This window comes from Jaculus jaculus, chromosome 13 (genome assembly GCF_020740685.1).
Source record: "Jaculus jaculus isolate mJacJac1 chromosome 13, mJacJac1.mat.Y.cur, whole genome shotgun sequence".
NCBI lineage: Eukaryota > Metazoa > Chordata > Mammalia > Rodentia > Dipodidae > Jaculus > Jaculus jaculus.
Window position 1 is genome coordinate 38,502,362 of NC_059114.1, and position 23,494 is coordinate 38,525,855.

Genomic DNA, 23,494 nt, shown 5'->3' on the forward strand with positions numbered 1-23,494 from the left:
AAATAGAGAATGGGCATGGACATGCCGGGGCCTCCAGCTGCTGCAAACGAACTCCAGATGTATGTGCCATCTTGTACATCTGGTTTACGTGAGTCCTGGGGAATTGAACCATGGTCCTTTGGCTTTGCAGGCAAACACCTTAACTGCTAAGCCATTTCTCCAGCCCCCGGTGTCACATTGTTGAAAAGTTAAAAGACACATTTCAGATACCTATGAGCTCCATAAACGGTACTTTGGGCAAACAATGAAAGCATGGAATTGAGGGGCTGAGAGGAGCTGTGTGTTCAGTTGGAATCTTCCCCCTCCTCTACCACAGCTTTTAGAGAACGCAAGTTCTAGCTTGCTCTGAAAATATCATTTGTGAGTATGGGTTTATTGAGTGAGTATTGGGAAATGAAAGAAATTTGTATTGGGGAGATACAAACAAAAAATAAACACAGGATTAATTCATCTCTGTAAATTTTCTTAGAGGGAGTATTTAAGAATCTTAAGCATAAATTTGTACTCAGAATCCGGGGGGAACATATGTTAATACTCAGTAAAAGTCATCTCTCATGGCAACTGTGAGCCCATCAAGTTGGGTTGTGAGACCCCTACAGAACATGGGGATAAACAACACTCATGAGAAGGTCTGGACTTAGAGTAGCTCAAGTGCCCAGAAACTCCTTTTCCAGAATATTCCTAATATAGAGCTTAAGGAAGAGTTGGTTTTGTGGCGCTCATAATTCCTCAAGATGCACGACACCTCATCTCCTGAGGAGCTCAGCAAAAATTCTCAGAATTGCCTCTAGCAACTGTTATCAAGGGAAGGGGGAGGGGAGGGAATTTCCCTCTGTGCACTGACATGCTTGCTTCTCTCTTGTTTCTTTCTTTTTTTCTGTGTAACCAGAAACAAAATGGATTTGGAAACTTAACCGTAACATAAATGAATAAAACAGCATCCCTGCCCTTAGAAAGCTTTCAACCTCCTCACTGTGGCAGTAAGATTTTATATATACGTATGTATATATGTATATGTGTATATATATTATATGTATATATGCCATTTGTTCAACTTTCTGCCTTAAAAAAAAAGATATAGGGGGGTTCTTGAGTATGTTTTAGTGACACCTGGACAAATAATGTGGACATAGTCCTCATACCACGTGCATTGAGAAGAGCTTGTGGTGCTGTGTAGTGGTCCCGGGAACGCCACACTTTGGAATTCTCAATCTCTGTGTAAACCTGAGAGGAATAAGATTCGTTTCGAATCATACTGGGATCCTCCTACTCTGGTTTGTTCTCTTTGTAGATCAAGTAAATGACCAGAAAGAATATTAAAAGAACAGGGTGAATGTCTCTTAACTATATCTTTTGGGGATTCAACTCAAAGCTGAGTGTATTTCTAGTGAGTGTGGGCTGAACTTATATATATGTCTACATCTCTATAGAAAGAGTGCCTTCAAACTCCTGGGAATCTTTGACATTATGTGAGTCACCAGATTTCTGTTTGAGTGTGTGTGTGTGTGTGTGTGTGTGTGTGTGTGTGTGTATCTATGATGGAGGAACAACTTTGGAACAAAACATATCATATATATATATATATATATATATATATATATATATAGTAAAAAGTGTTTAGAATGCATGTATAAGGCATTTTTTATTTAGTTTTTTTTTTCATTTATTTGAGAGATTAAGAGGTAGACAGATAGATATGTAGATAGAGGGCATGGGTATGCCAGGGTCCCTATCTAGTCACAGCAAATGAACTCCAGATGCATGGGCCACCTTGTGCATCTGGCTTATGTGGGTACTGGGGAATTGAATCTGGTTCCTTAGGCTTCACCAGCAAGTGCCTTAAGCACTAAGTCATTTCTCCAGCCCTATAAAACTTTTTTTTTTTTTTTTTTAAATGGGAAGAGAGGCAGGTGTGGTGGAGTACACCTTTAATCCCAGCACTTGGGAGGGAGAGATAGGTGGACTGTTGTGAGTTTGAGGCCACCCTAAGACTACATAGTGAATTCCTGGTCAGCTTGGGCTAGAATGAGACCCTACCTCGAAAAACCAAAAAAAAAAAACAAACAAAAAAAAAAACAAAAAAAACAACAACAAAAAACCCCCAAAACAAAAAAACCTAAAGGTGAGGAGAGTATATATGGAAAATGTGGAGTGTGTGTGTGTATGAGTGTGCACGTTTGTGTGTGTAGTTGTGTGGTGTGTAGCACCCAGACAGTGGAGTAAGCTACAGAGTGTAGAGGCAGTGATTGTTGTCTTTTCAGACCCACACACAGTCTTTGAGGAGCCCTTGACTTTTCCCTTCTTCCTTGCCTTGTTATAAGGGGATTAGAGTCCAATTAAGCCATTTAATCCTAAGGTAGGAATTCATGTTTTAAAACAAGATTTACAGCTTCTTAAAACATCAGTGCAAGTTAGAGTTTGTCCTTTCAAGTTGCCACCTGCATGGTTCCAAAGAGTGTTGTAGCTGAGCACCCAGCACGCAGCCCTTCTTAATTACTTTGCCTCGTGCCTCCACTCTTTCATTTTTTAAAGTGCCCTTCAACCCAAATAGCCACATGCTGTCAGAAGTACTTCAGTTTCTGGGTTGCCACAGCATACCTTGGCTTATCTCATTTCAGTTGGCAAATCAGTGGCCAGAGTTAGTAGTGAAAACAGTAGTAACAGCAGATGCTTATTGGGAACATTATCTCATTAGGGGCACACTTTGAAAGCATCCGAGGGGTGTGGCTTGAATAGCCACTGAGTACCATCATTCAATTTAATGTTCTATTGTTGCCATCTTGAAATTCTTCTTTATTTTATTTTAAAAAAATATTTATTTATTTGACAGAGAGAGAGAGAGAGAGAGAGAGAGAGAGAGAGAGAGAGAGGGAGAAAATGGGTGTGCCAGGGCCTCCAGCCACTGCAAACAAACCCCAGATGCATGTGCCCCTTAATACATCTGGCTAACATAGGTCCTGAGGAATTGAACCTGGGTCCTTTGGCTTTGCAGGCAAATATCTTAACTGCTAAGCCATCCCTCCAGCCCTCTTCTATATTTTTTTTTGCACATGTGTCTGTGTGGCATATGTGAATATGTGTATGCATGTTGGTATGTGTGTGAATGCATGTGCATGTGTGCAGATGTGCATGAACATGCACGGGTGTGGCAGTCAAAAGACAGCCCTGGGTGTTATTCTTAGGACTACACCTCTTTTTAAATACTTTTTTTTACATTTATTTATTTATTTGAGAAAGAGAGAGAGGTGAAGAGAAAGATGCAGAGAAAGGGAGAGAGTTTGAGAGAGAATGGGTGTGCCATTTTGGCTTTGCAGGCAAGCACCTTAATCACTAAATCATCTCTCCAGTCCTCATTCACCTCCTTTTGAGATGGGATCTCTCACAGAAACTAGAGCTCACCAATTAGGCTAGAATGGTTAACTACTGAGCTTCAGGTATTCTCACCCCTCTGCCTCCCCAGCACTAGGATCATAGGCATGCACTACCATGCTCGGCATTTTAAGTGGGTACTTGGGATGGAACTCAGATCCTAAGGCTTACAAGGCAAGTACTTTACCCACTGCACTATCTTTCCAGACTCCTTCATTTTGAAATCTTAGTCATGTTTAAGCAAGGGGCTGGCATTTTCATTTGGCATTGGGCTCATGAATTACATTGTCAGTCTTGAGAACACAATAACAGTTTCTTTTGCTTCCTGTCTACATGATGCTTAGTACGTTGCTAGAGAATGGGATGATGAGTCTCAAGTTATACCAAAGCTCTCTCTGGAAGATCATAATCTTAGAGAAAATGATTAAGTGAATAGAAATCATACCATGACCCTTGTCACAGGACAGAAAGGAATCTGAGAATTTGGGCAAGTTGTTTAATTATCCCTTTAAAGCTTCAGATTCCTTGATTATAAATAGGAATAAAAACTAACCCGAATCTACTCAAGATGCCTTACATACCCAGCAAGCATCTCGTGGATTAGACAATAGGATGGGTGGGGAGGGAGGGGAGGGCAATGGAGGGGGTGAGAAACACAAATCTAGACCCAAACAGCAATGTACCATAAAATTATACATCCTAAAAGGCAGACCATGGCGGAACTTTCACCAGGTCCTTAGAGGGAACACCTGAGCCACAAGACTCTGGAGAGGGTATGATGAAGACTGACCTTAATCTTCTACAGCTCCTCTCTCTCCCTCTATCTTCCTTCTCTCCAACTCTTTTATATTAGTTATCTTTTTCTTCCTTTTCTTAGTGGGCACTGACTTGTAACTCCCAGTACCAGCATGTGGCTATTATACACAATGAGCTTTTGATCAGAGAGACATACAAGGTTTCCTAAAAGAAAGACAGATTTCTGTCAGAGTACTTGATAACCTACCAAAGGTTAGTGGTAAGACCCTACTGCTGAAGACACCTTACGTGGTTGACACATAAAATGGAATGGCATGGCTGGAAACTGGAAGAAAGTCAGTCCCCAGACAGTCAGCACGTCTAGTGCCAGAAGGTGCTACATGGGCGACTGGGGGAAATGACCAATATCTGCCCAAGCAACTCATGGTCTAACCTACTTAGCAGCAAATAACCTGTTGTGATGCCCACACAAGTGCAATAGTGGCACACAGCCATGGTGAGAAACCAACTGCTCTTGATTTGGCTAACTGATCCCCTCAGTGGTATGGGACCCATAGCTAAAGCTGGGAAACAAGTCACAACCATATCCAAACATAAGCCCACTCTCCATTATCAAGCTACCATCAATTGTGGGCTACAAGAGGGCCTATACCTATTAAATTCTCTATAAAAAAAGTAAGGGTTATCTCATTTCTCTGGTGCTAACTTACTCTCCGTTGGAGAATCTGCTTCTCTTTTTCAGATAGATGTAGATCCTAAGGAAAGACCCACCCCCATCATACCTCAAAAGGGCCCCGACTGAAACTAAGAACAACTGACAAAACAAGCAAGGGTGCTGCTTTCCTGGTGAACCGGGTACCAGCACAAGGGGGAAGGAGATCAACACAGAGAAAAATAAACTCCTACTAAATAAGAGAGCCAGAGACCCAGAGGCCCCCAAGACCTCATCACTGAAGGAGACCAAAAATGAACCCAACATGGCTCAGGGAAATTTTGCAGAAGAGGGGGCAGAAAGAATGTCAGAGCCACATGTTGGGTCATGATATGCAGAGACATTTATCTTACCCATAACTGTGGGCTAACTCCACAATGCATGACCCATATACCTCAACAAGGAGGGGCCAGGGAGAGGGGGTAGGTCATGGATGAGCCTAACAATGGTACCAAATTGACTGTATTCATTGAGTACAAAGCTAATTAATAAAAAGAAATAATACTCAACTATGGCTGTTCAAGGATGAAATGAGATTATATATATCCAGCTCTGACATGTAATACACATGGCACTTGTTAGTGTTCATGCATTATGGGTGCTTGCCAAGAACTCAGCATCAAGTATTGCTTGTGACATGGTGTGGGTCCCTTGTCTACCACCAACATGCCATACTACAGGGTATTTATTGCCTACCTGTCCTGCAGAACTGGCAGGAATGTCTGCCTTCTCCGTGTGCTGAGTGAACACGGAAGGGTTGCTGGAGCTGATAAGCACTGGAGTGCTGATCTCCACCATCTGATGTCCTGTAGGAGAGTGGACCATCCGGTTGAGAGTGTTCAAAGCTGTTGTAATGGAGAACTGCCCAGCTCCCTTCCTCCTGGACCCTGGGCTCCTGCGGAGGGTGGGGGTATTGCTTGCTTTGCCTCTGGAGGATGAAGACATCAGGGAGAGGTGTTTTGTGCGTGATGGAAGATGCCCTTTGTTCTTCTCTAGGAGGTTTCTTGCAGTGAGGTTTGGCTGAAAAGATATGAGGTCACATGAGAAGTTAATCTCTCTGATGTAGTATGAACAGTTGTGGTGGTTTGAATCAGTTCTTCACAGACTCATGTGCTTTGAATGCTTGGTGGTGGCAATTTGGGAGTGTTGCTGGGAGGAGAATTATGGGTGTTAGAGTTTATCCTCCTTGCCTATAAAAGCTCAGCTCATTCTTGCTGCTTCCTGCCAGCTGCTGTGACAAGATGTGCTCTATAGCCTCTGCTCTGCCATGCTTTTCTTCCTTCCCCCTCACAATTGTGAGCTGAAACCAACCCTTTCCTCCCATCAGCTACTTTTAGTTTTGTGTTTTGACCCTGCAACATAAAAGTAACTGCAACAGCAGTTAGGTGATCCCTCTCCTCCCCACCTTGTCATTCACTGTGGGTTAGCATGGCAACAGATTCTACCTTTTATCAATTTCAAGTTCATGCTCTTGGTGAGTATTTGAGGCAGAATAAACAAGCATTCAGGACCCTGACTGGACTCTTAGGCTAACACTGTCAGATCCCTTCATCTCTTTATGTATCTGTCTCCTGGTAAATCAGTCAGCAAAAGTCCCCAAACGAAACAATCCCCCAAAGGCTTGGAAAACCCTGAGTTATCAATGGACCAGTGGCTTAAACGCTGGCTATCAAAGATCCTGGAAATATAACAAGTGGTGCTTTGGGTCTGTTCCAGCCAGCCTCGGCCCATCCCCTATTAAAGTCTGTCTTCTCTTTGATGTTGATGATTACCACTACAGGGCTCTGTGGGTTCATTTCCTTTGGAAATGTGAAGTATGTTGACAAAACAAGGTTCCTATGAATAAACTGTTATGATTTGAGGCGATTAGTTAAAATCCTATAATTGTAATCATCACCAGGAAGCCACATGTCTCACTCTAATGAAAAATTCAACTATGCAGGTAAAAAGGAATTTTCCTTTCTTAGGAACTTTAAAAATGACAATGTGCAGAGGAGTAAAATAGCTGAAATAGAACATTTAATAAAAGATGTAGTTTTTGGCTCAAAAACTACACAAGGGGCAAATGAGGTGCTGACGAAGGGGTGAAGGCAACAGGACACAAGTGGTGGAAAGCAGAAAGGAGGCAGACAGGAGCGTGAAAGAACACAGGGGGAGGTCTGAAGTTTGGGAGAGAAAGAAAAGAAGGGGACTCAGCAAAAAAAAAATTTGGTGTGAAAATGTCATTGCCAGGTGTGGTGGTGCATGCCTTTAATCCTAGCACTTGGGAGGCGGAGGTAGAGCTATTGCTGAGAGTTTGAGGTCAGCCTAAGACTACATACTGAATTCCAAGTCAGCTTGGGCTAAATAGAGCGAGACCCTCCCTCAAAAAGCCAAACAAACAAACAAATAAAATAAAAAAAGTCATAGTGAAATCTAATCATGGTATGCTAATTAAAATTTTATAAAATTAAAAAGGTAGTCACAAAAACCCTTAAACAAAGTTTGACATATTGTGAAACATTTATTAAGTAGGAGGAGGATGGGTGATATGCTTGCTTTTTAAAAAAAAAAAATTGTTTTTATTTATTAGAGAAAGAGAGAGAGAGAGAGAGAGAGAGAGAGAGAGAGAGAGAAGGAAAGAGGCAGGTAGAGAGAAAGAGAGAGAATGGGCATACTGGGGACTCCAGCCATGCAAATGAACTCCAGATGCATGCATCACCTTGTGCATCTGGCTTACATGGGTCCTGGGGAATCAAACCTGAGTCCTCTGGCTTTGCAGGCAAGTGCCTTAATTGCTAAGCCAACTCTCTAGCCTGATATGTTTGCTTTTTAACAAAATCTGTTTCAAAGATGAAGCTAAGGCCCAGGAGTGACATAGGTGACATGTTAACCACTAAACGAGAAACACCCGGTGGTCGTAGGCGCTCCAGTGCGAGGGGGTGACTGAGGTAAGTGGGTCTTCAGAGCGCAGTCAAGGAAGAACCTTCAAGAACATGGCATTTAAGTGGAGACAACTAGTGTCAAGAATAAGCTGGCCGTGTGGAAGTGAGGGTACAACCGTGCCAGGCAGCTTGTGGGAGGAAAAGACAAAACAGCCCAGCAGAGGACGAAAAGCAGAGGCGAAGGCAGCCGGAGGAGGACACAAAAGCTGATAGGCGCCAGATCGCACAGGCCTGGGCGGCTGTGACTTTACTTTCAGTGTAACAGGCAGCCCTTGGTGGGATTTGGGGAGAGGAGTGACATGGTCTGATTTGTGCTTTTAAAAGCTCACGTTACAGCCAGGCGTGATGGCGCACGCCTTTAATCCCAGCACTTGGGAGGCAGAGGTAGGAGGATCGCTGTGAGTTCAAGGCCACCCTGAGACGACAGAGTGAATTCCAGGTCAGCCTGGACTAGTGTGGGACCCTACCTAGAAAAAAACTAAATAAATTAAAAAAAAATAAAAGCTCACGTTACAGTTTGGCAGTTTCTTACAGTTAAACACATATTTAGCATCTGACCCAGCAAACCCACTTCTAGGCAGTTAAAGAAAGACTTACCCTCACTCAAAACTGCTAAAGCGAATGTTTATAGTAGTGTCTTACCCAGGGTGGCTCACAGTCCTCCTTTGCCTTAGCCTTCTGAGTTGCTTTATTCGGTTGCTAATTGTGGCAAAGAAGCCCCTTGCCTACCTCTGGAACATCATGCATTAGGGTGCTACTCAGCAGCAAAAAGAATGAGCTACTGATATTTGAAGCAGCAGAAATGAGCGCAGTGTGCGAAGTGAAAGACACCAGGTGCAAAGAGCTACATTCTGGGCGACTCTGTCTCTATGACATTCTGCACAAAGGAAAGCGTGGCAGCAGGAAGTGGGTCAATGGTGGCCACGCACTGAAGCGAGGAAGGGATAGACAACAGGGAGCTGGGGGTGTGGGGGAGTTATCCTGTATTCCAGTTGTAGTGTGTTTACATAATTACATGAATTTATCATAACAGAGAACTGGGTACTAAAAAAGTCAAAAAGCAAATTCAACTTTATGAACAAATAAATAAATGAAAAGCTCATTATAGTTGTTATTTGGCAGTGCCAGATCAGAAGGAGGGAGGCCAGTTAGTTACGGAACTTGTTCAGGCAGCCTTGATGGCAGCCTGGACCAGGGACAAGGTTGCACATTCCCCAGAGCACCTGCCCCTCAATGGTGTGAACAGAAAGAGGACAAGTCATACTGTTTAGGGTCTCACTCTAGTCCAGGCTGACCTGGAATTCACTACGTAGTCTCAGGGTGACCTTGAACTCACAGTGATCCTCCTACCTCTGCCTCCTGAGTGCTGGGATTAAAGGGGTGCACCACCACACCCGCTAAGTTATCCTCCTTAAATGGAATGAGTGATGTTCTTCAGAGCTATCATGAAATAAATTGCCTTCTTCTTCTGATTTGACCTAATGGCTCTCCCTCCAGGTGAGTGGCAACATCTGTTTTTCTATCAGCAACACTAACAGGGGGCTCCCCGAGAGACTTCCTGTCCCTCCTCTTTCTGTCTTCTTCCAGTGTGATTAATAGCTCCCCTGGGGAAGGACTGCAGGGCTTTGAGATTTGCAATCACTCATTTGAAACATTATCCTTGAGGTTCACTGGGCTGAGCAAGGTTCAATAACTGAGGCAGGCCCTGGTGAGAAGTCCTGACAAGAACAGGCAGAATTTCACTGTGTGTTTTGCCACCTTTTATGAAAGCGCAACTCAATAAATCAAGTGATACATTAACAGGAGAAATCTTGTTTATGCCAAGGAAAAGAATCCCTATCATCCTTATAAGAAAGCCTTCCTTCTTTCCAATTGCTTTGCATGGCACTGGTAATAAAAAGCGTATTTAAAGAGTTCTCAGTAAGTGCTGGCCTTAATGAAACCACTGGAGTCAAAATTTAAGTACTGCTTTAAGAAGCTCAATTTAGATGTGAAGTAATTTTTCAAAAGCGGGTTCCCGGATTAGAGCAACCCCTTGATTATCTTCCCCCACTCCTAGCAATTAGGAGAACAAATGAAGCAATGGCTAGTTCGATGATAATTTTGAGGGTTCTTGTAATCACTAATTTTAGAGGTAAATTGGTAGTGAGAATATCCAAGTGAATAATCATTAAATGGGTTTAAGAAATGGGTAATAAATTTGTGTCCCCTACCCCATGCTATGAAGAAATATTTTAAAGTAATATAGAGTTTCATGGAAAAATTTCCACATCTGCTTGTCCAATTAGGTACCAATTACAACTGATCCTGGTCTGGGGAGAGTTAGCCAGTGTCCCCCCATCATCTCTATTGTTTCTGCTCAGCAAAAGTGGCTGGACACAGGAGGCGATTCTACCCCTCACCTAGGCACATGGGAAACTGGAGCTGCCCCTGCCCGCTCCCTCTTTCCCATCTTCCCCTTGCCCAGTTCTCAAATCCCCAGGGTTCTACCTCCTGTGAGGGCTTTGCATTGGCCCACTTGTTTCCTGTCTACTAATCTAAGCCTCAGCCATCCAGGTGGGCCGTGCAGCAGCCTGGTCAGCATCTTTCTGTGCGTTTTCCTCCTTCCCTTTCAAATTATTCTCCCGCTGCAGCCAGAACAGCCTAAGTGAGACATCTCTACCACACCCTCCAAAGCTCAGGGTCCATTGCGGAAGAGGTGGTGGACAGAAAGTAAGAGCCAAAGAAGGAGAGGAGGGTTTACAGTCCTCTCTCCCACACATGGCGTGCCCTGGTATTCATGGCCTCACAGTCGCGGATGCTCCGCACCCAAGACCCGCATAGTAGGAGGGAAAAATGATGGGGGTAAGACAGGAGAAAGAGTAGTGGGGGAAGAAAGGAAGGGATTCAGTGGAGAGGCTGTTTGGAGGGGAAAGGGATACTGGTGAGAGATACTGGTATATCGTCTATATTTATAAAAGTTGTCAATAAATATTTAAAAAAAAACAGAAACCCAAGTCTCAGCTTGGTTTGGTGGCACACATCTGTAATCAGAGCTCATGGGAGGTTGAGGAAGATCATGAATTTGAGGCCAGCCTATGTGCTACATAGTTTAAGGCCGGCCTGGAATACAGACACTGTCTGAAATCAAACCAAACCAAACCACACCAGCCAGCTCCCTAGCCAACAACAATAGCAACAATCATCAAATGATCCTCACCCATCAGGTCACTGCCTCAATAAAGAACCGTTTTTAAGGGCTGGAGAGATGGCTTAGCGGTTAAGGCATTTGCCTGCAAAGCCAAAAATACCCAGGTTTGAATCTCCAGGAACCACGTTAGCCAGATGCACAAGGGGACACATGCGTCTGGAGTTCATTTGCAGTGGCTGGAGGCCCTGATGCTCCTATTCTCTCTCCCTCCCTCTCTCTCTCTCTCTCTCTCTCTCTCTGTCAAATAATAAAAAAGTCTTATTAAAAAAAAAGAATCGTTCTTAGTATAAAATTCTAATAAAACCATATCCCTCATGAAAATGCTTGACAAGAGTCCCACAACACTTTCTTGTTGTTAATATTATGATTATTATTGAAGAAAACCACACAAGCAAATTGTAACACTCTTAATCATTTTTCAGTATATAATTCAGAATTAAGTATGTTCACATTTTGATGAGATTTCCAACAATTTACATCTTACAAATTTGAAATTGCACACATGAAGCAACAGCTCCTGTTTCCCCTTCAATAAAGAACTTTTCAATGGCTTCTACTGACCTTTGAATAAAACCCAAATTAAAAAAACCTTTTGTTGACAGTTTTTATACATGCATATATTTTGATCATAATCCCCTCCCATTAATTTCTCTTGCCTCCTCTCCCCCATCCCTTTCCACTGAATCCCTTCTTTCCAATTAGTCCCTCTTCTATTTTTAATTTTTAAAACAATATTTTTATTTTTGTTTATTTATTTGAGAGAGGGAAAAAGGAAGAGAGACAGAGAGAGAGAGAGAGAGAGAGAGAGGGAAGGAGGGAGAGAGAGGGAGAGAATGGGCGCATGCAGGGCTTCCAGCCACTGCAAATGAACACCAGATGCATGCCCCACCTTGTGCATCTGGCTTATATTGGTCCTGGGAAATCTAACCAAAATCCTTTAGCTTTGCAGGCAAGAGCCTTAGCCACTAAGCCATCTCTTTAGTCCCCTATTTAAAAAAATTTAAATTAGTTTATTTGTTGAAGAGAGAGAGAGAGAGAGAGAGAGAGAGAGAGAGAGAGAGAGAGAGGGAGAGAGGGAGAGAGAGAGGGAAAGGATGGGCACACCAGAGCCTTTAGTCATTGTAAACAAACTTCATATGCATGTGTCACCTTGTGCATCTGGCTTACATGGGACCTGGAGAATCAAACCTGGGTCCTTAGGGTTTGCAGCAAATGCCTTAACCGCTAAGCTATCTCTCCAGCCTTAGCGTGGATTCTTAAATGACTATGTGAGCAGAACTTCTTACCACCTGTGCTGAACACATAGTAAGAAATAATATTTTCTTTGTTAAGCCACTGTGACTTTGGGGCTGTTTATAATGATAGCATAACCTAGCCTCTTCTGATTGTACAAGATGCTGACAAAGCCCTCAGTGGTCTATCTCATTTACTTCCCTGGCTCTGCATCTCTCTCTAAGCTTCTCCGGTGCGGTGCTCTGGGTAGTGTGCATGCACTGCCTTTCCTCGTCCTTCTTGCACTCACTATTCCATGCCCTAAAATGCTCTCCCTTCATACTTCCCCGTTTAACTCCTCTCATCTGTGAGGTATTTGCTCATGTGTCATTTACTGACCTTCTACCAAGGTAACTCCTAATAGCTCCCTCTCCTTCCTCTTTGCACCCTTCCTCACACATAACTACTTGAATGTCTGATCCACGGGCTCAGAGTTAGGAAGCCATATTTAGCATATATCTTCAGAGCTTAGCACAAGACATGATATAGCAGGTGCTCAATGAAAAATTATTCAAATAATTAAATGTATATTCAGGACTGGATTATACTGAATAGTTTTTTTCTCTCCCTCCCCCCCCCCCCCCCGTCTCTCTCTCCATATATATATATACTTGGTTTTTCAAGGTAGGGTCTTGCTGTAGCCCAGGCTGCCCTGGAATTCACTATGTAGGCTCAGGGTGACCTTGAACTCACAGTGATCCTCCTACCTCTGCCTCCCAAGTGCTGGGATTAAAGGTGTGTGTTACCACGCTCAGCTCTAAATTTTTTTCTAAGTACCTTCACATAGCTTTTCATTCATCTACTTTTATATATTTTAAAAACTTTTGTGATGTTGGCGATGGAACCCAGGGCCTTACAGAAGCAAGATAATTTTAAAAAATTAAAAAGTTTAATTAAAATTATGACAGCAAGAGAGAGAAAGAGAGAGCAAGAGAGTGAGCACACTACTGCAAACAAACTCCAGACATATGCACCACTTTGTGCATCTGGCTTTTCGTGGGTACTGGGGAACTGAACAAAGGATGGCAGGCTTTGCAAGCAAGTACCTTTAACCACTGAGCTAACTCCCCAGCTCACACAAGCTAATTTTTTATGGCAAGTCTGTCCTGTATCAGGAAGCTTGTAGACTACAACCAATAAACCTGTTTGATATTCAGAGAAAAAAGAAAGTGAGTGTTCAAGTGGTTGCTGAAATCTTATGGACATTTTCTCTAGCAAAGCCTTATAAAATGAATGAAAGTTGAACAGGTAGAAAGTACTAGTACTGGGCAGGTGGACCTGGAATGAGCCTAGGAAGAGCAAAAGTGTGAGGACTGAGATTTCTTTAGCAGAGACAGTAGAAAGGACAGCTTCTTTGCACTCTCCCTCAGCCCTTCCCTTCACTCTTCCCTTCAATGCTGCTTTAATGAAGGGGAAACCCAGAACTCTGAAAGCTGGGCAATGCTTTGGCTACACCATTCCCTCTAGCACTTGATTTGGCTTTATGAATGGAGGAATTGGCTGCCTCTCCCGAATGCCTCTGTTCTGTTTACATCACCCTTCTGGAGGGTGGGGCTCATGCTTTGACTGCTTTCATAGTTCTCCTGAAACTTGTTTTTAATGTTTTCTGCATAGTAAGCACTCAGTAAATGCAGTTAAACAATGAAAACTCTCTTTTAAATTGCAGTGACTTGCTCCAAGCTAGGGTGAGGCTCATGGAGAGTAAGGTTAGAGACTAGAGGTTAGTTAATTATACCAGCAATAGGTAGATAGCCTAGTACGTTTTTAAAAACACCACAGAGGTAATATGTATATACTCATTTCAGAAAATTTAGAAAATACCAATTGACAGAAGAAAGTGAAAGTCACCTGGAATTTCACCATCTAGTGATCACTGCTATTAACATTTTGGTACATATCACTGCCAGTCCCTTACCCATTTTTAGGCACAGATGTGAAGTTATAAAGCTGGTCTCAACCTTTTTATTTTTGACATAGAAAACACATATGATATTTACCATCGTATTTACTTTCTGTGTTCTGTTCCATAGTATGAGATAAATTCACTGTGATGAAGCAGATCACCAGAATGTTTCCATCTTGAGAATTTGAAAATCTGTAGTCATTAAATTTTTTTTAACTCAATCATACGTTATATTCTATCTAATAATGCTAAGTACTCCATGGCAATAAATATTACTCTCTAACATTTGGATGGGTATGTATTTTTCTATCACTATAATTAAAAAAAATTAAATCTTTATTGTTGGATAGTTTGGTTATGTTTTTCACCATTCTATATACAATGCTATGATGAATATTTCTGCACACTTGCATGATGCTTTAAATACTTTCTCATAATAAGTTCTCAGATGTAGAACTGTAAACAAAATGGTATACATTTTAAGGTTTTAAAATTTTTATTTATTTATTTATGAGAGAGAGAGAGACAGACAGAGAGAGAGAGAGAGAGAGAGAGAGAGAGAGAGAGAGAATGGGTGTTCCAGGGCCTCTAGCCACTGCAAAAAAAAAAATCCATATGCATGCCCCATCATGTGCATCTGGCTTATGTGGGTCCTAAGGAATCAACCTGGGTCATTAGCCTTTGCAGGCAAGTGCTGTAACTGCTAAACCATCTCTTCAGCTCCATTTTAAGTTTTTTTTGATAAAATATTTTATTTATGTATTTGAGAGAGAGAGAGAAAGAGAAAATATGAATAGGCATGCCAGGACTTCCTGCCACAGCAAATGAACTCCAGATGCATGTGCCAATTTGTGCATCTGGTTTTATGTGGGTACTGGGGATTTGAACCAGGGCCTGCAGGCTTTGCAAGCAAGCACTTTTAATCGCTAAGCCATCTCCCCAGCCCCTTAAGTTATTTTTAAATATGAGTGTATTTGCATTCAGCAGCACCACAGAAAAGGCTCCACACTCGCGCCAGAATTGGGTGTTACTGTGTGGAATCTTTTTCTCAGTGGCTTCAGTTAGCTCTGAACTAAGCCCATGTCAAATAGAAATCACTTTCAGGCATTACTGGGGTATCTGGACATTTCTGGGTCAGCTTGAGTGAGGTGTGGACGTGACACATACCTCTACAAACAAGATGGGGAAGATGCCCACTTTGTCTCCTAACTTTCCTTCTGCCCAGTTCTCATCCACTCGGCTGATCACAGTGATGATGTCATCCTGAAAGAGAAGGTCTTATGTCAGCTCCACTCTCAGCTTTCAGGTGGCAGAAACTACCCATGGAGATCAGGCTGGAAAACATGCAAGGGAAATGGTGCTCTACCATGGTCTGTCTAGAAGATACTACTGTCGTATAAAGAGCACTATTTGGTCACCCAGATTACAAGAGGAGTAGAAGTAATTTGGAGGATCCATGGAATCCAAATAGGAAAACTTGGAAATGTTCATAATTTTTAATGACCATCAGAATCCAAGCTTTTCATTTAAGCTAATCTGATGGAGAAATCAAGATGGAAGACATAGGGAAATATACTCTTATCTGGGAAAAGAAGAATGAACTTCATTCTTGTTAAGTTTTTTTTTTTTTAATTTTTTTTGTTTATTTTTATTTATTTATTTGAGAGCAACAGAGAGAGAAAGAGGCAGAGAGAGAGAGAGAGAGAATGGGCACACCAGGGCCTCCAGCCACTGCAAACGAACTCCAGATGCATGCGCCCCCTTGTGCATCTGGCTAATGTGGGTCCTGGGGAACCGAGCCTCGAACCAGGGTTCTTAGGCTTCACAGGCAAGCGCTTAACCGCTAAGCCACTAAGCCATCTCTCCAGCCCTTGTTAAGTTTTAGTAAGTAAAAATGAAGCTGCTTTTATTCAAAATTTTCTTTTTTTTGTGTATATATTAATGTGATGCTTGCATGTGTATAATATGCACATGGGAGTTCTTGTGTGTGGGAAGCCAGAAATTGACATTCTGATGTTGTACTTAATAACTCTCCACTTTATTGAAACAAAGTCTCTTTTCTAAAAGAAAGATTATTTTCCTGATTCAATCTGTTTACAATTGAAACTTTAATTTTTGGAGTGATATATTTGTGAAAATAAAACAAAGCTATGTATTGCTAGACCAGATAGCACACCCTTTTAATTCTAGCTCTGGTAGGGGCAGTGGCAGAAGTAGGCAAATTGTTGTGAGTTCCAGGTCAGACTGGAGTAGAAGAGACCCTCCTTCAAAAAGAAAAGAAAAATATGCATTCCCTAAACTGGGTTTAGTGACATTCATATGTAATTCAGCACCCCAAAGGGAAATTAGGAAGATTGGGATGAGTTCGAGGCCAGCCTGAGCTGTAGCTCAGGAATTCCAGGCAGCTCGGGCCAGAGTCAGACCTCGCCTCAAAAACCACAAGAAAACAACTCACAGCTTTAATAATTTGTTCATCCTGGGCATCCTATAGTGCCTTTTCACTTTGTCTGCTTCAAAAAAATTGTATTGTTTATATGAAAGCGTGTATGTGTATTTGCGGATACTATGGCTTCTTGCTGAAGCTTGCACCAGGTTTTTTTTTTTTTAATTTTTATTAACATTTTCCATGATTATAAAAAAAATATCCCAAGTGCACCAGGTTTTGGGGAAGACTTACATGGGTGTCTTAAAAATGGAACCTGGGCAGTCTTGCAGTCTTTGCAAGTAAGTACCTTTAATGATGAGCCATTTCTCCAGCCTGAAACAAGGTCTCTTATTTGAAACTAGATCCAGTTAGCCATCTTGCCTCAGGAATCCACCTTTCTCTACCTCCCAAGAGCTGGGGTTATAGGCAGGTTGCTATGCTTGCCCATCAAGCATTCACTTGGGTGCTAAATAACCGATCTCTGGCACCCACACTTGTATGGCAAGGCCTTTATCTAGTGGCCCATCATCTTTCTAGCTCCCACTTCCCAATTAAAAATATATTTATTTGAAAGAGAAAGACAGAGAGAGATAGATAGAGAGGGAGAGGGAGAGAATGGGCACACCAGGGCCACTTTCTATCTATCTACTACACTTTCTGTTCTATCTACTACAATGTATATATAGCCACAGTTTTTCTCCCCAGATTCTTTTAGAGCAAGATAAAAGATATATACATATAAACATTTATATAATTTTTTCAAAAACATGCATACATTAATAGAACATAGTACATGAATCTTACATGAAAAAGCTGAGGGATCTTTTGCATTTGACTATTACAACAAACCCTGTCCACCTCAAAATATAAAATCTTGTGCCCAAAAGGCTCCTTTGTGCCCTCCCCACCCTCCAGAAAAAGGTCAAGACTAAGTGACTTCTGGTTATTGTACATTAATTTTCCCTACTCTTCTTTTTCATACAAACAAATTCAAGAGCCAGTGATTTCTTACTTAATACCTTATCAGGAACACTTTTCAGTGTCCACATAAGTCCATCCACCAAAACCATATATATATGGCTGAGTGTGGTGGCACATGCCTTTAATCTCAGCACTTGGGAGGCCTAGATAGGAGGATCAATGTGAGTTTGAGGCCAGTCTGAGACCACATAGTGAATTTCAAATCAACCTGGGCTGGAGTGAGACCCTACCTTGAAAAAAAAAACTTATATATTATCCATTCTGGGCTCTTTGACCTTCTCTTTCAAACTTCTGAGACTTTTACATTCATGCAGATCTAAATTCCACATTGCATTCTACCATTTCTTTTTTTTTTTAATTTTTTTTTCAAATTATTTATTTATTTATTTGAGAGCGACAGACACAGAGAGAAAGACAGATAGAGGGAGAGAGAGAGAATGGGCGCGCCAGGGCTTCCATCCTCTGCAAACAAACTCCAGACGCGTGTGCCCCCTTGTGCATCTGGCTAACGTGGGACCTGGGGAACGGAGCCTCGAACCGGGGTCCTTAGGCTTCACAGGCAAGCGCTTAACCGCTAAGCCATCTCTCCAGCCCCATTTCTTATCTTTCTTTGTCCATGTAGGTTATTATCTCTTTAGTGCTTGCCCACCCTGTCAGATCTACACTTCACATGTGTAAAGCTGGTCTTTTGTTCATCTCTGTTGTTTTCAGTATCTAACGTAGTGGCTCCCCCTTAGTAATGATATTTCCTGACTACATTAATACATATATACATGAATGGATATATGAATGTGCAAATAAATATGTCAGTTGCTGGAATGGAAAACAGTAGGACAAGAGTAGCTTTGTGTGTGTGTGTGTATTTGAGATTGTCTGCTATGTAGCCTAGGCTGGCTTCAGACTCATAGTGATCCTGAGATTCTCTTGCTTCAACCTCTCAAATGCAGGAATTATAGGCATGTGTCATCAAACCTGGCGGAAGGAAGTTCTTGAGTTGAATCTGGACACACTGAGTTTAGAAAGACCATAGATTTTCTAGCAAAATGTCAGCCTTCTCCAGTCCTCTGGAAGGGACTCAGTCCTCACTTTGAGCTCCTTTTCATAAGTTTTCACTGATGTGCCTGTTTCTTCCTTTATATTCCCAGCTTCTTGAAGGTAGGACACTGATTCATTGCTTTGTGCCCAGGAGAGTCAGGAAGCAGATAGTGCTTTCTGCTTGTATCTTCCTCCAGCAATGTCCCCAGAACTCAGTGTGTAATTATGACATAAAATAAATACGCAATAAGTGCTTGTGGCATTGAACTGTCCTTTCTCAACTGTCATCTGAGAGTAAAGTTCTTCATGAGATTTGGGAAGCTTAAGGAAATCACATTTCTGGCAGTAGCAGAACACAGGGATTTTATAAGACACGAGACCTTTCTTGAGGTATGGTAGTAATGATGCTTTTTTTTTTTTAAATTTATTTATTTGAGAGTGACAGATACAGAGACAGATAGAGGGAGAGAGAGAGAATGGGCGCGCCAGGGCTTCCAGCCTCTGCAAACGAACTCCAGATGTGTGCACCCCCTTGTGCATCTGGCTAACGTGGGACCTGGGGAACCGAGCCTTGAACCAGGGTCCTTAGGCTTCACAGGCAAGCGCTTAACTCCTAAGCCATCTCTCCAGCCCGATGCTTTTTGTACTCATATTACCTTATAGCAAAGGATAAAAGGAACTTCAATGATTTTTTTTTAGCGTCTTGCTCTCCCCCAGGCTGAGCTGGAATTCACTAAGCAGTTTCAGGCTGTCCTCGAACTCACAGTGAGCCTCCTAAAAGCTTGCACCACCACACCCAACAGAGAGAGGGAGAGAATGGGCACACCAGGACCTCCATCCACTGCAAACAAACTCAGATGCATGTAGCACCTTGTGTATCTGGCTTTACATAGGTACTGGGATTTGAACTTGGATCATTAGGCTTTATAGGAAGCAGTTTAACCACTAAGCCATGTCTCTCACCCCCAAATTTGATTTCTATGAGAGAATTTGAATGTCTTTGGAATAGGAAATTCTGAATACATAAAGTTAAAGTAATCTGGAGTTAATCATTACTTGCAAATAGTAAAAATCATCCCATGGAAAAAGGCAAAAGCATCTTATATAGGTTAATAATGTGTTTGGAAAATATGCAGCATAAGATCTTATTCATGTGTAAAGTTATCATATTATTGTGTATTTTGAATATAGTTTACAACAAAATAGAAGGTTTCAGGTGAGTAGAATTAGGTGATAATAATTAATTAGCAAGAATACCTTTACAGGGCTGGAGAGATGGCTTAGTGGTTAAGTGCTTGCCTGTGAAGCCTAAGGACCTCAGTTCGAGGCTCGATTCCCCAGGATGCACAAGGGGGCGTCTGGAGTTCATTTGCAGTAGCTAGAGGCCCTGGTGAGCCCATTTTCTCTCTTTCTCTATCTGCCTCTTCCTCTCTCTGTCACTCTTGCTCTCAAAAATAAATAAATTAAAAGAAAAAAAGAAAATGAAAAAAAGAATACCTTTACAGATATATGATAAAGTTCCATACAGAGGTTACTGAACTATGCATGTATCAGTTCCTGCCATTATTTTTCAAGGAGGGCAGGACATATGGCTGGTTCACATGGTCAAAAGTGATTTCAGAATGAACAAATGAATGTGTGAATAGTTCTCTAGGAATTTTACTCTTTGTAGTTAGAATTGCACCCACATTACTTATATATGTACATTCATGTAGAAAATGTATACACTTTTTAAAAGTGAACAAATATTAAACAACCAATTCTAGGTTATGCCACAGTCTCTACATTGGTCTGTGACTCTCACCTTGAGGAAGGTCAGACAATCCTGGTTGTCACTCTTGTTCTTGTTTCGTAGATCAAAGTTGTAGAGGGCCCTGCAGAGTGGGAGCGGCTGGGGCAGCTGCTTGATGACCTCCACAGAGCTGGCTGGGAAGATCCCACTGACTCCATTGATCTCCCCCTGGTACCAATTCTCATCAAGTTGTCTCCGCAGAAGGATGACATCTCCCTTATTGAACTTCAGGTCACCAGCGTTCTTCCCTCTGTAGTTGCACAGGGCCTTGGCTCGAGGTACCTTCAGTGGTACAGACAAGTAAAATATGAGCTTAGCTTAGGGGCTGGAGGGGCAGAGTGTCCAATATGACCACATGTGAAGCATGCCCTATGTGTTAATTGTGCGTGGAACATCACATTTAATTTAGGCAGCCTTTTGAGATAGAAACTTGTTATCCTCATTTATCAGGGACAGTGACTAAGACAGTAATTTGGTAACTTATGTAAGGTGATGCTCTTGGGAAATGGTGGATATGGACTCTGAGCTCAGAGTCTAGAGCTCTTAATCTCTATACCAGGAATGAAATTCTGGGCTTGACTCACAGGTGTGTAAATTTGCATGAGTCAGTGATTCTTTCTGGCTCTGTAATGATTTTGAATTCTGGTTCTGCCTCTCTCTACTTGTGTGATTAGTGTTGTTTGATCTTACTTAAACTACACTCTGGTATAAAATAGAGTGTTAATAGAATGTCTATTTAATTACAGTTTTTGTGAGGAATAAATAACATCCATAATGCATTTAACACCTTACCTAGAATATACTATGTGCTCAATGAATGTTTTCCCTTACTATCATCATGTATAATGGGGAGCTAATGACCCTCGTTCTACCTGCTTAGTGCTCATAGGATGAAAGTGGTGATGAAAACCACCTGAACATGGAAAGTGGTGTGAGAGTGATATAATTTTTTCTTCAGCCTTCACTAGATATTGTAGACCTCGTGAGTATTGTATCATTACGAAGCTCAACAGAGACAAAAAAAAAAAATTAGTCAGAAATCAATCATTGTTTTTGACAGAAAACTCATGAATCATTATTTGTCAAATCAGTTGTTTGTCTAAATGATTAATTCGGTTGAATGCATTTTTTTTTTTGTCTAATTGAAACTGGTTTCTCCACACAGAAACGACCTTGCTATGGTCTTGCCTGAAGTCAGCTTGGCAGACTGAATGTCCTAACAACTCGGGCTTCATCAAGAGCCTTCCTGTCACTTGAGTTGTATTGTGTGTGTGCTTTTCTAAGCAGCAGGATGAAGCAGCTTTCTCTCACTGTCAGCCTTGCTGTCATAGCAGGGCACAGATTCAATGCTCAAGGGTCTTCTGGCTCTGTGGTACTCGTTCCAAAAGGGAATCCCAAGCAGCTTGGGTACAGACAAGACTACATAGCCATTCCCATGGGATGTTGGAGCTGGGGATACTGTAAGGAGGGCCTGGAGGTTAAAGAACCTGGGTACATGGGCCACCCTGGGGAAACAGGTGGATAAGTGAACAAGGCATGTGGAATTGATGGAATAAATTATAACATATTCATATAATGAAAAATTCTGCAGTCATTAAACTCTATAATGTTTAATGTAAGGAATATTGAATATTACTTACAAAACATATTGTTCAGTGTAACAAGTTAATAGCAGTCATATAGATTAGGCATTTTAGTATATATTATTAAATGTTAGGGAAAATGTTAGATGTCTATACTTCAAAACACTGAGAGATTGTTTCTAAGTGGTGAGATTTTTGAATATTAAAGTTCTGTTTTTTAAGTTTTCTATTGTCTATTAAAACTGGACAAAACTAGTCAGGTACCTTTAATCTCAGCACCCAGGAGTCTGAGGTAGAAGGATTGCCATGAGTTTGAGGCCAGCCTGGGCTACAGAGTGAGTTCCAGGTCACCCTAGGCTGGAGTGAGATCCTGCCTCAAAAAAAAAAACAAAAAAAATTGGACAAAACTTGGAAAAGGAAACGAGAACAGCTGGTCTGCAGAGTGGAGACATGGACGGACTGAAGAAGTCAGTGAAGCAGGGCAGCCCAGGCTTCATCCAAGTCCTTGGGGAACCTGTTCCTACCCGAGAAGTCAGCAGTCAGAAGAGGACAGCAGATTTCCAGGAAGACCTAATGCGCTGGACTGCTAGGGCTAGATGCCCCAGGGAGCGCGGGCCTTCCAGTTTCCGGCTCCCTTATTTTCCACTGTAACACAAACCACATTTTTCTGGGTGTATGACTAGCTGGAGTATTAGTTGGTCACATTTTTCAGCCTCCCTCTCAGCTATGTTTGGGTTCATGGAGTTTAATCAATCTTTAAGAAGGATTTCCTGGGGCTAGAGAGATGGCTTAGCATTAAGGTGCTTGCCTGGGAAGGCTAAGGACTCAGGCTTGATTCCGCAGTACCCACATGAGCCAGATGCACAAGGTGGTGCTTGGGTGTGGAGTTTGTTTGCAGTGACTGGAAGCCTTGACATAACCATTTTGTCTCTCTCTCTCTGTGTCTTAAATAATAAATAAATAAAATAAAAAAGAAGGATCTCCTTGAGAGCGACTGACTTTCTCATGCCTTTTCTCCACTGTGCTATTTGCAATGCAGGCATGGTTCCTGGAGATCTGGCTGCCATCTTGAATAATGAGGACAAAGGTGTCTTCTAAACAGGGGAGAAGGAACCCAGGGGGTAAAAGCTGCCACCATCAGGGACTACATTATTCCTCTATTTTTGTTTGAAAGCTAAATAACTTTTATCTTAATGTATTATTCCTTTGCATTTGTAAATTAATATTAGTATCATAATTTATCATTTTTTATATATGCCAGTTACCATGCTATATTATACATTTTATTTTTCACAATGACCTTTAAAGTACATATTACATCTTATTTCAAAGATTAGGAAACTAGAGATCCAAAAAGTTAAAGTTACCAAATTCACCTAGCTACATAGTAGTGTATTTAAGATTTAAATACAAGACTATCTTAAAGCCCATGGTTTTAACCACTCAGCCAATATTTCTGAAGATGAATTTTGTGGTTAACCTGTACCAGAATTCCAAAAAGGGTTGAAAATATAGATCCCAGACTTTATCACTAACCTATTTTGTTAACATC

General features: G+C 41.7%; 1 protein-coding gene across 1 annotated transcript in view; it reads right to left on the reverse strand.

The window, feature by feature from the left end:
• The window catches only part of Sh3rf2 (SH3 domain containing ring finger 2), a 117,626-nt gene that overhangs the window by 34,296 nt on the left and 59,836 nt on the right, over nt 1-23,494 (reverse strand). Inside the window, exons 2-4 of the mRNA XM_045132135.1 lie at nt 20,372-20,641; nt 15,294-15,389; nt 5,534-5,857 (exon numbers count right to left, since the gene is read on the reverse strand). Coding sequence (XP_044988070.1) covers nt 5,534-5,857; nt 15,294-15,389; nt 20,372-20,641 — 690 coding nt within the window. The remainder of the gene's footprint in view (nt 1-5,533; nt 5,858-15,293; nt 15,390-20,371; nt 20,642-23,494) is intronic.